This window comes from Etheostoma spectabile, chromosome 24 (genome assembly GCF_008692095.1).
Source record: "Etheostoma spectabile isolate EspeVRDwgs_2016 chromosome 24, UIUC_Espe_1.0, whole genome shotgun sequence".
Lineage (NCBI taxonomy): Eukaryota > Metazoa > Chordata > Actinopteri > Perciformes > Percidae > Etheostoma > Etheostoma spectabile.
In genome coordinates, this window is record NC_045756.1 from 14115520 (window position 1) to 14130746 (window position 15227).

Here is a 15227-nt window from a genome sequence, read left to right on the forward strand (position 1 = left end):
CATGTCAACACATCACTCATTTGGCAGCCAAGTCTTTTATTTAACTTTTCCTATTCGACATAGAGGCAGTTGACTGTGGACTGTGCTTAGAAGAATAAAAAAATCATACAATATATATACCTGTATATACAGGTATATGTATATATATTGATCGCCTTTGACAGTCCTTTTGAAAACTGGCTTCAATGCAGTGTTATTGCAAAATAAATGGCGACTCTCTTTATGCGCACAATTGGAAACACAGTAATTGTGACCATCCTGAGAGCAGTAACAGGCACGTTATCGAACAGCCCAGCACTACAAAGGACCCCCCACCCTACTGATGGAGATAGGGACTTGAAGTACTGGTGGGAATCGGTGCTGGTGAAGGATTCTGGTCAAAGAGATGGAGGTTACTGCTGTCGCTGACTGACACACAACACACACACACACACACACACACACACACACACACACACACACACACACCACACACACACACACACACACACACACACACACACACACACACACACACACACACACACACACACACACACACTTATTTAAGCGTGACGTTAATATAATCCTAGGAATAATGAAAGGTGTTCCGATATCTTCATCATATCAAAGCATTGGGTGGGGTGTGTGCACAGTGTCGTGGAGTCCCTGGGGTATCATTAGTATCTACCATGCATGTTAATATGTCGCTACATTATAGCTGTCAATCAATTTTTGCACATTTATGTGCGTGTCCTATGCATTTGCACACAAAGTTCTGACAGCTCTTTTGCATGTGCCAGTGACACTTAAAGCACATCATTGCCCCATATCCATCCATCCATCCATCCATCCATCCATCCATCCATCCATTTGTCTCCACAAACTGATGATTCGCCTGAGGCTTTTGAAGCCGCCTGGCAGACAGGCTGTCAGATACTTTAATCCCACAACAATAAGTAAATGGGGGGGATCCCTACAGCCGCATACAATAGGTTTCTGAGAGGCTTAGCTTTGCCTCATCCTACTGTGTCACCCACCCCACCCACATATCACTCCACAGGGGATGGAGAGCAAAACGGAAACAGAAAGGGTATCAAACACAGGAAATGGTGTTGGTTTTTCTCTTTGATTTTAATATCTATTTCTAATATTTGTCCTATTTTAGTTGGTCTGTTACCTTTTAGGTACGTTGAACTGCACTCACCTGAATGAAAGGTGCTGTGAAAATAAATAAGTGACACTGATAGAGTGATAGTTTCGGTTTAGCGTTCTTATTCTGTTTCGGAAATCTTCCAGTATGACTATCAGTGCAAAAGACAAAAAGGGGCAAGCTGTTATCATCAATTTTTCCAAAGAAGTCTATGAAAATGTTTTGGCCCAAAAAATAAAAAATAAAAAATAATCTGACTTTCAAACATGTGTGGCAGCAAATAAAAAGGCTTCTTACCTGCAAAAAAGGAAATCCAATCTATCAGAAGATAGGAGCTATTCCTTCAAGAATTGGATGGTATACAGCAAAGCTCATTCTTTGTATCCTTTTCTGATTTGACTGTTTTAATGTTCATTCTTTCTATTGTATGATATGTGTTTTTACTCTTGGTTTCTAATGTTAAGCACTTTGGCTACCTGCTGGTTGCTGTAAAGAGCTATATGAATACATTTTGACTGATTGATTGATTGATAGATAGTCTTTAGTGTGAGCTAATGGTGGCCAGATGTTGAGCTCATATACCAAGCAATATTCAAATGCGCCAACTGCTAATCATATAGCAGAAGATGCATGGGAGCAGCAATTATGCTAATATCATTACACTTTTCTAACCTAACTACTTTGAACTCAAGGCTAACATCAGCATGCTAACTGGATCTCTTACTGACCTGGATGTACTCATAACTCCAATGTCAATACAGTCAGAATCCAGCATAAAAATACATATAAATATATATATATATTTTTTTTTTATAAAAAAGGTAAATAAATTGTGATTCTGATTTAAAGTCATATCACAGAGACCATGAATGGAAAGCAAGATCTAGACAGAGATGGTGAGAGCTTAGGGGCTCTGGGAGCGTTGCTTTAAGGAGCGTTTGTTTTATCACGCTGCCACCAGACTGGCTGATTCGGGATGAGACTATGCAGATATATACTGAACTTTGCACTGGGTTTGATAGCATTTATCTGCAGGCCTGGATAACTGACACACACGCACGCACACATTTTCATGAGAAGGAAAACGCCACAATGGGCGGGTCAATGTCAGTCCACCCACTAACCCTCTCGTTATTACTCCCTCTCTTGCACACTATTATCGCTAAGCATCTGCTTTAACGGCTGTGAAACATCTTTATAAGCGTCTGAAATAATCAGTCATGGTTCAACGTGGAGCTGAATAGACAGACTTAACTAAGAAACAGCTATTTTTCACCGTCTGTCATGCTTGATGTTTTCATCAGTATGTCCATTTGCGCTGCGTTTTAAGCACTACTTGAACACAACTTCTTGTGTGACGTGATTGTGATCTAATGTTGCTCACGTTTCCCATCGGGAATAAGGAAACTGCCAAAGTGAGGCCATTTTTTTTTGTTAGTTTTGCAACAGCACACAATAGAGATGGAGGTAAAAATAAGCAAAGGTGAACACATTCCATGCAGTTGGATTTTCAACACATCTGAAAAGGCAGTGTGTTCACAGTTACATGGAGCATGCATGAGTACTGAGTCTATGCTTATGTCACTCTTCATTAGGTATTCCTGAAATATGTTCCATATACTCTACGGCTGCGATTCTTGCTGTTATTATATACACTTTTGGTGTGTTTGTGGTGGGTTCAAAAAAATGAATGTGGGGAATTTTCCGTTCAACTTTTATGGAAACGTGTGCTGGTTTCTGCGTAGAGTGAGTAACAAAGGATAAAGAGAAGGCAAAAAGAAAAGAAAAAAAAAAAAGAGAGCCAAAACAGAGAGAACAGGGACCCAAATGTAATTTAATAAAGAGGGAGCGGTGCAAAGGAGAAAGCAGCCAGTGAAAACCCAACAGAGAAACAAACAGGCATGCAGCAGGATTCAGATTAGCTTTATTTAACAGAGGAGAAACAGGCGGGTGAGACAGAAAAGCGGGAGTACATCCTCTTTAAAAAAGTATAAAAATTAAAAAAGAACAAGTTAACATAACGCTGTAAGCAAATAGACAAAACAGGAAAGAGCAGATCAACAGTCTGTAGTTAACCCAGTGGACTGAAGAGAAAATGTGAAAAAATAACATCTTATTTAAGTGAGTTAAGACTGACGTGACAGAAAGGAGGTTGTGCACAGCGAAGAATTTAGTAGTGCATTGAGTTTATGGGTGATATTTTAAAAAGAGAGGTAAAAGTTAATGCTGTGACAGTTAGTGGTGTTGGCGAGAAGTGAGAAGCTTTCAGCCAGATTAATGAGCTTCCACACCATCGACCACTAAAAAAAGCACTGTATTTACACATCACAAATTTGGTGCAAAAGAGGACACTGGAGCATTTCCTTTCTTCATATCCTTGAAAATATAACCTCATAGGAACTATTCATTATTTTGCAGCGATTTTTAAGCTATTAAGTGCAATGTTTTTTCACAAATTTTAATTCAGATCATGATTATAATTGCAAATTTGGCAAAGTAGCCTGCATATATACACACACGCACACACACACATAGTGTGTCAGAGTCCTCCAGAGAGCTGGAGGTGTTGGTGTCTGGTGAGAGCCCGGTTGTGTGCGTAGTTATGCGTGTGTGCGTTTAGGTATCTGTCTGCAGATGTGTGTGTGTTTCTGTTGGGACTGCGGGTGTGTATCCTGCTGTGTGTGGGTGGGTCACCGTACATCTGCCCTGCCATCGCCCTGATGTTCTCCGTGTAACTGTTACTCTGAGAGGCGTGGACGGCGTCCAGGGTGCGGCTGCGTGTGTGCCTGGAACGGCGGACGTGTGTGTTGCCCTGAGCGTCAACGAACGTGTGAACGCGCGTGTTATCGTGCATGGTGTGGCCCTGCACGTCTGCAAGCGTTCGGCTACGCGCGTGTCCATGTTTGTATCCATAATCGTGCCGTTCCCCGTTTAAGTTTCCCTCCGTGGGCCTGTTGAAGCTGCTCAGTGTCTGGCTGTGAGAGACGAACCCAAACTCGTACCTCGCAGCTGGTCTGTGCACCTCTTTTCGCGCGTACCCCCCTTCATCATCACTGTGCTCAATATCTCGCTGTGTGAGGCCAAATGTGTAACCACTACGCCTCTCCCTCTGATTGTGACCTCCGGTGTATCTGGTGTGCGCCTCCCCCGGCCTCTGTGTGTAACGCTGCCTGTGGTCGCGAGGCAGCGGCTCCGACGCCCGCCTCCTCAGGGTGGGGAGGAGGGAGGAGGAGCGGTGAGGCGGAGGAGGCTGCTGCTGGTGGCAGGCGTCACTCACTCGTACCTGATTGCTGGAGCCCTTATTGTGGTTCAGTTGACGGGTGGAGGACCCATTTGTAGCTGGGCTTGGTGCAGGGCTGGCACTGCCCATCTGTAGAAAATAAGAAATAAAACAATTGGGAGAAAAAAGAAAAGTTAGATATAACTGGTAGAGCTAGTGTGGACAGTGACTAACAGCTGGAACACATCACACGTAATAGTGTTGCGCAGCCTAATTGTGCGCGTGGCCATTCATACCGGACTTGTATTTCTACACGCCAGTCTTGTCCGTCTCTCTCTCTATCTCTCTCTCTATCTCTCTCTCTGTCTCTCTCTCTCTGTCTGTCTCTCTCGAAAGAGACAGGATGAGTGGGGAAAACTGTGGTAATTGTAGCCTAGATGTGTGTGTGGCTCTCTCCGTGTGCCTGATCGCCTGTCTCACTCTGAGACGTCAAAACAGCCAAAATCACCATAAACCTGGCTTATTTATTTTCACATTTTATAATTTTCTGTTTTAGTTACTACGCGCCTGGTGTGGCCGGACGGATTGGATAACATGGGCGCCGAAATAAATCGTTGTGTGGTCCACCTGAAAGACTTTTCACAAAACACAGTCTATATTTTGATGTTTTCATTATTGTATTATGTCGTATTTTTATTAGATGCTGCAGATAGACAGGAAAGGAGGGAGAGAGAGGGTCGGATTCAAATCCGGGCCGCTGCCAAGGACTCAGCCTACATGTAGTCACACTCTACCGGGCGGCAGGAGGTCGTCTCATGTATCATTTCTCGCTGTTTACACTGAGAAACAGACACAGAATATCTAATCCTGACTGCAATAACTGGGCTGATGTCTCTGATGTCTCTTGCTGACACGCATGTCGGCCAGCTGCTTCCAGTATGTACAGTAGAGCATGTTTACAGTGGGCCTCAATGATCATAACAGGGCAGAGAATAATCCTAATGTGGCTGATTTGTGTCATTGATTCTGCTGTCAAAACTCTGGCAGCTACTTACTGTCTGAATAGTCTTTGAACGTGTCAGGCTGAGCAGAGGATTTCATAATGCATAAGCATCCCTAAATGTTTCATGTTTCACCAAATCTAGCCAACCAAACTGAAACTTCTAACGCGTTGCCCCACATCCACCAAAATTTCAAAAGGAAGGACGAGAAAACATCACACAAGTACACTTTAAATATTACGTATATTACGTATTATCATGATAGATATACTTTTTCCCCTCTTAAGTGATTTCTGCAGAGCTGTGAGAAATCTGCCTTTCCAAAATCAAGCTTGAGCACTTTTAATGACCTCAAAATGTCAGTATCTGCTGTCAATGTTGTTTTTCTGAACATGAAGAGTCTCTAGGTTGACATCTAACAACATGTGAAACATGTAAAACACACTCATTTTACATTCAGAAAATGTTGCCTGCGTGGAATACACCTCTCAAAAATCCCATGATACTCCAGAAATGTTCCAAGTGGGATAACGCTGTACCTGTCGGAGCACAACGAGCTGGATGGTGCCCCTGGCGTTCCCCTCGTACGACATGGAGCGTCTCAGCGTCTCCATGGCAGCGTGGTTGGAGCGACCGAGCAGCGACTCGCCGTTCACCGCTATCATCTGGTCATTTACGCTCAGGCGGCCGTCCTGTTGGGAGACAGTGAAGTTATCAGCATTACAATGCAGCTAACCTCATTAGCATGAAGTGAATTAGCAGCAGAACACACAGGTGATGGTAACGGGAGAAGTATTAAACGGATGGAGATTTTCTCCGATTTCATTTTATCTAATGGAGGCATTTTGAAGAACGTCTTATTTGCTCGAGTCACTAATGCTAATGTTTTATAATAAACAAATTATATTAAAAGGCTAGGGTGGGAAAATGAGAAAAAACTACAGAGCACAAATCTTGCATAAAGTAAGACACACAGGACTGGTCCCCAATAAAGTTCTAAGTGAGAAGAGAAAGTGGGAGAGGTGTGAAATGTATGTGTGTGTGTGAGAGCGAGAAAGAGAGAGAAAGAGAGAAAAAGTGGAGTAGAAAATGGAAGATAGGGGGAAGGCAAGAAAATTGTAGAGTTAGCAATCTACTGAGAGCGGGAGCGCCATGATAAATACATAGAGCAGCTAATGGAATAGCCTCTGTGGGCACTAAATCACTTCTAAGTGTTTTAAATAGCAGCCTCTCATAGAGAGGCAACACGGAATAGTGCCCTGGAGGGAGAGGGAGAGGGAGGGAGAGAGAGAGTGGAAGAGTGGGCAAGTGAGGGCGAGAGAGAGAAAGAGAGGGGGGGGGATCAAATGTGAAAAGTAATGCAGAAGGCTACATTTAAAAGAAAAAAAAAAGGAAGATGAATAAAGATGAGAACATTGACAATTATTTGAGTGTGTGAGTTTGAGTGTGTGGAGTGATGATTGGTCCATTATGGTCAGCACTGACCTTTGACCCCATCTCATTAACACGGCATCGGGACAGACCTCAAATATACACACACACACACACACACACACACACACACACACACACACACACACACACAGAGACAGACACACACACACACACACACACACACACAGACAGACACACACACACACACACACACACACAAATCCAAGAATGTCATCAAAAATGTATGTTGGTGGTGGCTGTGATATTCCCTATTAATATCTCTACACTCCAAGTAAGCAGCGGCAGCACGCTGCATGTAATTTTAATTTGTTTTCTTTAGCACACTCTTTGATACGATCGCATGACAGGATCAGGAGTAAAGTCAAAGAACATTTTTCTGATATAATTGAGGCCCCGGGCCGCGACAGCAGCCAAAACTCTTTAATGGAAATAGGTTAGATCTCTCCATGACTCTTCCTCGTCTCCTCCCTTTCTTGCCTGCTGTGTGATTGTGTCTGTGTGTGTTGGTGTGTGACTCAGGGGACACCCGGGTTCCCTCCTCTGTACCGGCCCGGCACGGCAAAGCCTCATCAGACCCCTTAGCTGCTTTTCATTAGCATGCATCAACATCGAGGAGGACACACACACACACACACACACACACACACACACACACACACACACACACACACACACACACACACACACGTGTTGTGTTCCTGCTGAGTGTCTCCACTTTTCAATTTTCTCTTTCTCTTCTTATTCCGCCTCTTTCCATCTCTCTATTGTTTGATACCGCTCATTTCTTCCCTCTTACATTCCCTCCCTTCGCTCACTCATACACCCGCTGTGTCTTCTTTCAATGGGTTTCCTCCCTCCCTCGCTACTGGCCGTCTCTCTTCCTGTCTGTCTGTCTTCCTCTTATGTGGTATCTTGTCCCAGAAACCTGCTTCGCAGCCAGCCCGAGATCTTACTAGGCCGTTCTGTCGTGGCGCTATCCGCATCGGCAGCTGTCGGAAAACTACTTCTGAAGGCACTTCGGGGAGCCGCTGTCTAGCAGCCCTGATCCCAGACCAGCCGTTTATCTACAACGCCACACTCGTGTCTGTGCTCCTCGACGTGCAGCGCAGATCTGGCAGCAGCAACGAGGGGCACGAGGAGTTGTGACATGTGAGGGGGGGGCCAGATATTGAAGCCAAGAGGAGGAATCTCCAAAGTGCTGAAACTGATGTTTCCCCCCCCCCCAATACACTCGCAACTTAAAGTGCCGACTGAGTGTTAAAGATAAGACGCCCCGCAGCGCTGGTGTTAGGAGGCCGCGACTTGGGGTCAATGGGAGTCAAAGGTCCAGGGACGGCGGGCCCCGGAGAAAGACAGGAAATGAGAGGACGAAGCGAGAAGTGCAAAGTAAGATGAGATGAGAGAAAACAACAGAGGAGGACATTATAAAGAAGGGGAAACAGTGTGGACAAATACCGCAAGGTGGGGGGAAAAAACTCGAAAGAACTCCTGAATAGATAATGTATTCCGAATACAGAAAGCAGTGTGGCACTTAAAATGTTACTGAAATACTTCTCATTTCTCACGTTTGATGTATTTTTAAGGAGCTCTTTAAAGGCATTAAACTGGCTCAGTGATGGTAAAAACTTAATGAGGAATTTTGGCTCTATACAGAAACCTTTATAAAACTCAAGGAAGGAGACGTTTCACACATTTTCAAACATATATCTGCAAGTTTTAGATCATATTTTATTTTGTATCCATCTATGTGTAAAAAGATCACTGCTGTAGTATATTATTTTTTTAAATACCATACTGTGTATACTTTAGGTTTTTTCTGTTTTATTTGGGGATGTATGTTTGCCATTGCTAAAAGGAAGGATGGACAAAAGTACAAAAATAAGTCCAATGTTATAATAAACAGGAGTCCTCCTTTAGATCAGCTGTAGGACTGTTTTAAACAGGTTGGGTTTGGGACACGTTTTGCTTTTCTTTGTTGTTTTTCACTCAGAGGGATGCAAAAGGCCTCGAAAGCCGGCTGCTAAAGGCCCTGTGGCACCGGGCGCAGCCACCATATGAGGATCCTCTCTACCTTGTGAGCTGCCCCTCCGTGGATGATGGACTTGATGAAGATGCCCAGGTCCTCTCCGGTCTCTCTGGACTTGTTGCCCTTCAGGCTGACTCCCAGGCCGGCCGAACCCGATTCATTGAGGGGGATCTCGTACATCAGCTGCTCCCTGCCGTCCTCCAACACCAGACTGCCGACCTCTTCACCTTTCTGAAAGACGGAAAACAAGAAAACATTAAGACTTTTACCCAAGTTCAGATTTTCCTTGAAATGCCATGTAAAAACCTGCCGTTCTAGACAGGCAAGAGCCTGTTCATACACCTAATACCGACTTTACATATTGAGTGCTTTGTATGATCAGTCACGATTGAGGTAGGAGCACCATATCTAATGCACAGGCTGATAATGCACGCTCCTACGCCAAGCTGATTATACTCGACACCAAAAAGCAGACAGAAAACGGAGTGAAAAGAGAAGAGAAATGGATTAAAGAGTCAGATGAGGGCTGTGGGGAGAGGGGAAAAAAAGAGAAGTAAAAGAAAGGAAAAGAGGGCGAAGGAGCAGGTGTTGTGTTCTGGTAAGAGAGATGAAGGTGGTAGTGAGAATAAGAAGAAAGCTACTGTAGAGAGGTTATTCCATTTGGAGATGAAAGGCGCAGACGGAGAGCGAGCGATTTCTAAAGGAAACATAATAACCTTTTCATACCTCCTCCTCGAGCGCTGTGGGGGAGGAAGGGGGAGGAAAGGAGCGGAGGGACGAGGATGGAAGCGCAGAGGAGCATTTAAAAGTAATAACCCTTCCCTGAGGTATACCCGCTTCTCTCATTCACACTCCCCCTCCTCACTCTTTACATTTCATCCTAATCTCTCAATCTTACTGTACATCTCTCCCCTCTGCGTCTCTCCTCTTCATTCCTCTTTCCCCTCCCTAGTTTGTTCCATCTCTCCTTTCTACAGGTCTCCCTCTACATCTTTCACCCACCCGCCCCACTCACCCACTGCTGTTTAATGGTAAGAAAGTGCCTGTGGCGGTGGCAACAGAAGGCAAGATGGGGGAGAGAGACAAAAGGCAACAAAGAGGAAAAAGGGAAATGTCTGTCATTAGGAGAAAGGAGAGCGGGAAAGAAATGGCAGGTTCAGCCACCCGGGGAAAGGAGGGCCTTAGCACCACTTTACTCCCAAGTGGATGGAAGGTTAAGAGATGGGTGTGTGTGCATGTGATCACACATATTTTTTGTCCTGCTCTTCTTACTCTGGTTGTGACTGTGAGATTCAGTCAGTCCACTAAAATAAAGGCAACAGACACTCACTAGAAAAAACTAGAAAGTAAGAAAATGAAAAAAAGGGAATCTTGTAGGAATATGCATACATTACACCATCCATACACACCAGCTGTCACAGCTTTAAAGATCTGACTACCCACGTGGGGATTGCGGGAGCCTTACATCAGACTCGCCTGCTCCTCAATCAGAAATCCATGTTCACGTCATCCCGGCACAATGTTCAAGGATGTGGGCGTCAAATATGTGCCCCAGTATCATTTTGTGAAATTCATGACTTTAGGAGCTCGTTCTCATCCTCGCTGTTATCCTCCAGGCATCAAATGCAGTCACCCTTCTGTCAGCACTACTCTGTGCTGCTACGTCCATGTGCCTAATTAAAACAACAGCCTGTGAAAGCCTTTAGTTCCAAAGTGTGGGTCGGAGCTCAAAAGCCAGCAAAGGTAGAGGATCTGAACCTGGATGGGCGTCTGTGTCAGGGTAAAGAACGCTACTGTACAGTAACACACTGATCCAAGTCCCCGCTCTCACTTTGGACAGCTCAGTGCCATTTCATTAGAGCCCGACAGATACTACATACATCATTTGTCAGTATCTCTGCACTCAACTGGATAGACCTACAACCAATCAGAGCAACGGAGTATGTAATGTATGTTGAACTTTTGCCAAAATCCCGTAGGAAGTATGGCTAAAAAGTCTTTCAGATTGACACATGCCTGATCGTGGTTCCCTGTTCCTCTTTTAAAATGAATATTTATGGTTGTTTCATATCAGATGTGCCATTAGGAGGCACATCAGAGGCTATATTTTTTGAGGTGTCTTAAGAAATATGGTATGTCTCTTAATATTCTAAAGGAATTCTACCGTTGTACAATTGAGAGTATATTGACAGGTAACATTGTAGTGTGGTTTGGTAGGACTACTTCACATGATCGTAATCTTCTGACAAAGGTGGTCAAAACTGCGTCTAAAATCATCGGCGTTCCACTTGAACCATTGCAACATATTTACTGGAAACGTAGTACTAAGAAGGCACGTAGTATTATGCAGGATTCTAATCATCCTGCACACAACCTCTTCTCCCACCTTCCATCAGGGAGACGGTTGCAGAGTATCCCAACGCGCACATCACGTTTTAGGGATAGTTTTTATCCTCAGGTAATCAGGTTGTTGAATGATAGCGCAGCAGGAAGGAGGGCTGGGGTCTGTATTTAGTTACTTAGCCACTGTTTATTTTGGTGGTTAAATGGTTTTATGTTTTTAAACTATATTATTGTTATTGATTGTTACTGTTGACTGGTGCTGAGAGAGTGCAATAGGGCATACTGTATTTCATTGCTGTGGTACTTGTACTAAAGTGCATATGACAATAAATTTTGAACTTGAACTTGAATATACGGTCGATATCAGACGCACGCGATGGCCGAATCTACACATCTCAATTCTCCAGCGGCAGCCACTTTTGTTATAAACGAATTCAATGCAACCGCTCTGGTGACGTGGCTGATTACGTTACCGCTGATCTGTCCATCATCGTATAAAGCCCGCCCTGACAATTTGATTGGTCCGAACAGCTCTGGTTTGAGCATAGTTGCTCCACAACGGATCAAGTCCAGACCAAATTTCCCGACCGCAAATGTTGTGGGCGGGGCTAAGTTTGACTGACATCCAGGCTATTTGTCATTATCAAGCTTAAAGAAAGGACGCAGAAGTCGTTATTCACCGGGCCGCTAGAGGGCGCTTGTCAGGTAAAATAGTTTTAGGTTTCAATGAACAACCTGAGGATAGTCTCCACTGATGACACTTCCATCAACCTAACGTGTTTTAACAGTGTACATTAATGAATTTTAAATAATTCTGTATATAAACTACTACTACTATACAATCATAAACTTATAAAATACATATAGGGGGGCCCTAATATCCTTAGTGTATGTCTCTCTCTCTCTCCTTAGCTCCTGTCATCCATCCATCTACTGTCACACTTTCCCCAAAACACATATTAAATTTGAATTCAGAAAAAAATCAAAAGATCCCCTCCAGAATACTAATTGAATAATAATGTGTGCCTGATATGGGTTTTCCCACAAGTTCAATTAACTGGGTACAAATTCCTAAAATTATACTGTATGTGCTCACCCTCATTTAAAAATCCAGAATCTCTGAATATGCAAATACTTTCAGACACAAGACGTCTCCAACTTCACTGAAATGTCCATTCTCTGTGTACTGTATGCGCACGGCAGGTTTCACGTTTCCACATCACACTCGTGCAAGTTTTATAGAAGAACTTTGGCTCGGCTGATAATCATTGTATTCAGTTCCTTGATACCACGATAACAAGTTAAAAGCAAGAAAAACGAGTCTGTCAAAAGTCGTGCAATCTATTTTCTATTTCAGCACGATACAAGACTTTCAGTCAGGGCTTATTTTTATCAACAAGGCGTTTCAGGGGGCCGCTACTCGAAATTAGAACTAGACAGACGAGCCGCTACTTCCTGCGGGAGAGACACTTGAGAAGACTCAGAAGGCAACCTGGGAGGTTTTAAATACCTCTGTGATCTAGCTGCCAGAACACACAGGGTGAAGGTGGCCAGGTCAGAGCACAGCAGGCTCTGCAAGAAACCAAGATATTGAAAAAGTTATGAAAATCTGAAAGTCACATAAACTAAAACATGTTTATTTATTGTAGCCCACTTATATCTATTTAAACTACCAAGTGGATCTCAGTGGTGGTCCAAATGCACACACACACACTCCAATTTCCCCTCTAATGCTCTTTCCTTGGGGGCACATTGCCTCCCCAGGGTGGCTGAGACCCCTTGGCTCCGCTCAGCGCCCCCCCCTCCCTCCACTGTTAGCCCTGAGCAATGGCTCTTTAACAAGCTTTTAGCCAGGAGAGAGACCACCCTCTTCAGCACCCAAATTTTGAAGACAAAAGGGAGCTTTTTTCTTACCCCCGGGTGGGAGGCCGGGGGGGGGGGGGATACACAGCGATTACACACAGATCCTTTTGTCGCTTAGGATTCCTAAATGGGGGGTTTCAAAGCGGTGGGATTAGCGGTGAGAGCGACATTCAATTAAGATGAGATCTCGCCGCGCTCGACGGAGCTGCCAATTAATCGCCTTAATGTCTGCCTCTTCTTCGCTTTACACCTTTAGCTCACAACAAAGAGAAAGTAAAATGACTGATTGAGGGATAATTCTGGTGCGTCGGGGGGGTGGGGGGGGATAATGAAAAGAGTAAAAGAAGAGCTTCAGCTCTAAGACAGAAAGAGGAAAAAAAAAAAAAAAAAAGGTAGAGAGGGATAGGACCGGGAGGACAAGCTGCCCGACGACCCACCCTTCGTGTGAACTGGCCTAGGCTTGCCGGCGACTGAGGGTCACCCATGTGCAGAGTGAACCCTCCATCCTGTCCTTGGCAAACTCACAATTCTGCTACATACACACTTTCACTTGCACAAAACGCACCCATACTGTACCGCGCTCCCGCCAATACCCACTAGAAACTCTCTCTAATCTCGGCGCTGAAACCAAACGAGGCCCTGTGATATAATGAGAGTGCCGAGCGTCAGAGACACAGAAATGCTGACAGGAACAAAACTGTGATTAGACGTTATCACTTTTTAATTACTCGGCGGGTGCGTGAGAGTAGAGGAGACGGGGTAGGAAACCGCTGTCCTTTTGTATCGTAATGAAGAGGCTAATTCGCACAGCTTTACTTTTATTCTTTTGACTGAAAGAGGCCAGCGTTCTTTCCAGCTCTGCCGAGAGTTTTCACAGAGCCCCACGCATCAATACCCTTTCTATTGAAACTAATCAATCAGCAGTTTCCCGACTTCCTTTAAGAGTTCTACTTTGCTTGTACAAGGCAGATGAAAACGACTGTATGCATGCTGGAGTGGAGAATATAAATCTTGTGTTTTTGGCAGCAGGATGGTGCAGTGGGGACAAAAATCAGCCTTTTAAGCAGATGACCCCGGTTCAAAATGCTGTGTCAGCAAGTGTCTGTCCTGCTGAAGAGTCGTTCGGCAAAACACTGACCCCCGAAGAGCTCCAGGGTTGCAGCTGTTTAGCCGAGCTGACCTCTAATCTCCCTGCATCCCACAGACGAGTATTAGCATTATTGAGTGTATTTCTGGCAATGTCGGCTGGCTGATTGCTACACTACTTTGGTCCCGACTGAAATATGCAGACCAACTATGGATGCATTGCCAAATTTTTGCTCACACATTGTTCACTCATTGAGTGGTCGCCCCTCAATGACAAATTCGGACGGGTCGATCCCATTCTCTTTTTACGCCACATGTCAAAGTGTCCCTGCTCATCATACTTAAGATGGGGTAAATGCACTAATTGAATTTCACTGCATTGTACTGTGAGTATGTGACGAATTAGGATATAAGTTTTGTTTTCAGGTCAAAATTCCAATTCCAATTCTTTTTATATGACCCAATACCTACAAAAGTAACGACATTCCCATCAGCCCCAGCTGTCGGGACCATGGTGGCCCAATGGTTAGCACTGTGGCCTCACAGGTCCAATCCAGGTCGTTACGAGCCTTTCTGTGTAGAGTGTGTATGTTCTCTCCATGTTTGCTCCAGTTTCCCCGCCTCCATCAAAAAACATGTACTAGGTTCTCCAGTCAGTGCCCTTGATCAAGGCACTGGCTCAGATCTGGAGATTGGGGCGCTGTAAATAGCTGCCCACTGCTCCCTTGAGGGAGGGGTTAAATGCAGAGAATGAATTTTACTACAGGTATGTGACAATAAAGTAAAGTAGTATTAGTTTAGTGCTAATCAGCAAATGCCAGCAGGCTGACACACTAAACGGTAACCATGGTAAACATGATACCTGCCAAACATGGGCATTTTATTTGTACATTGTAATAGTCAGCATATCGCCGTGCACTGCTACAGTATGCCTCGGCAGCGCAGACTCACTTGTTGGTTTGGTTTTTCTTTCAGACCTTTAAGTGAGAGATCTTATAATAACATATGGAGCTGTTCTGCTTCCTTCAATTAAAAACTAATGAAGAAAAACTAACACGTGGATTGTACACAGTTGTGTGTCAATGGTCAACAGGCCGTGAC

General features: G+C 44.3%; 1 protein-coding gene across 1 annotated transcript in view; it reads right to left on the reverse strand.

Annotated features, from left to right (window-relative positions):
• pard3ba (par-3 family cell polarity regulator beta a) overlaps positions 1-15227 on the reverse strand; it is a 143040-nt gene that overhangs the window by 75031 nt on the left and 52782 nt on the right. The window contains 3 exon segments of the mRNA XM_032506458.1: positions 4416-4502; positions 5893-6045; positions 8880-9065. Coding sequence (XP_032362349.1) covers positions 4416-4502; positions 5893-6045; positions 8880-9065 — 426 coding nt within the window.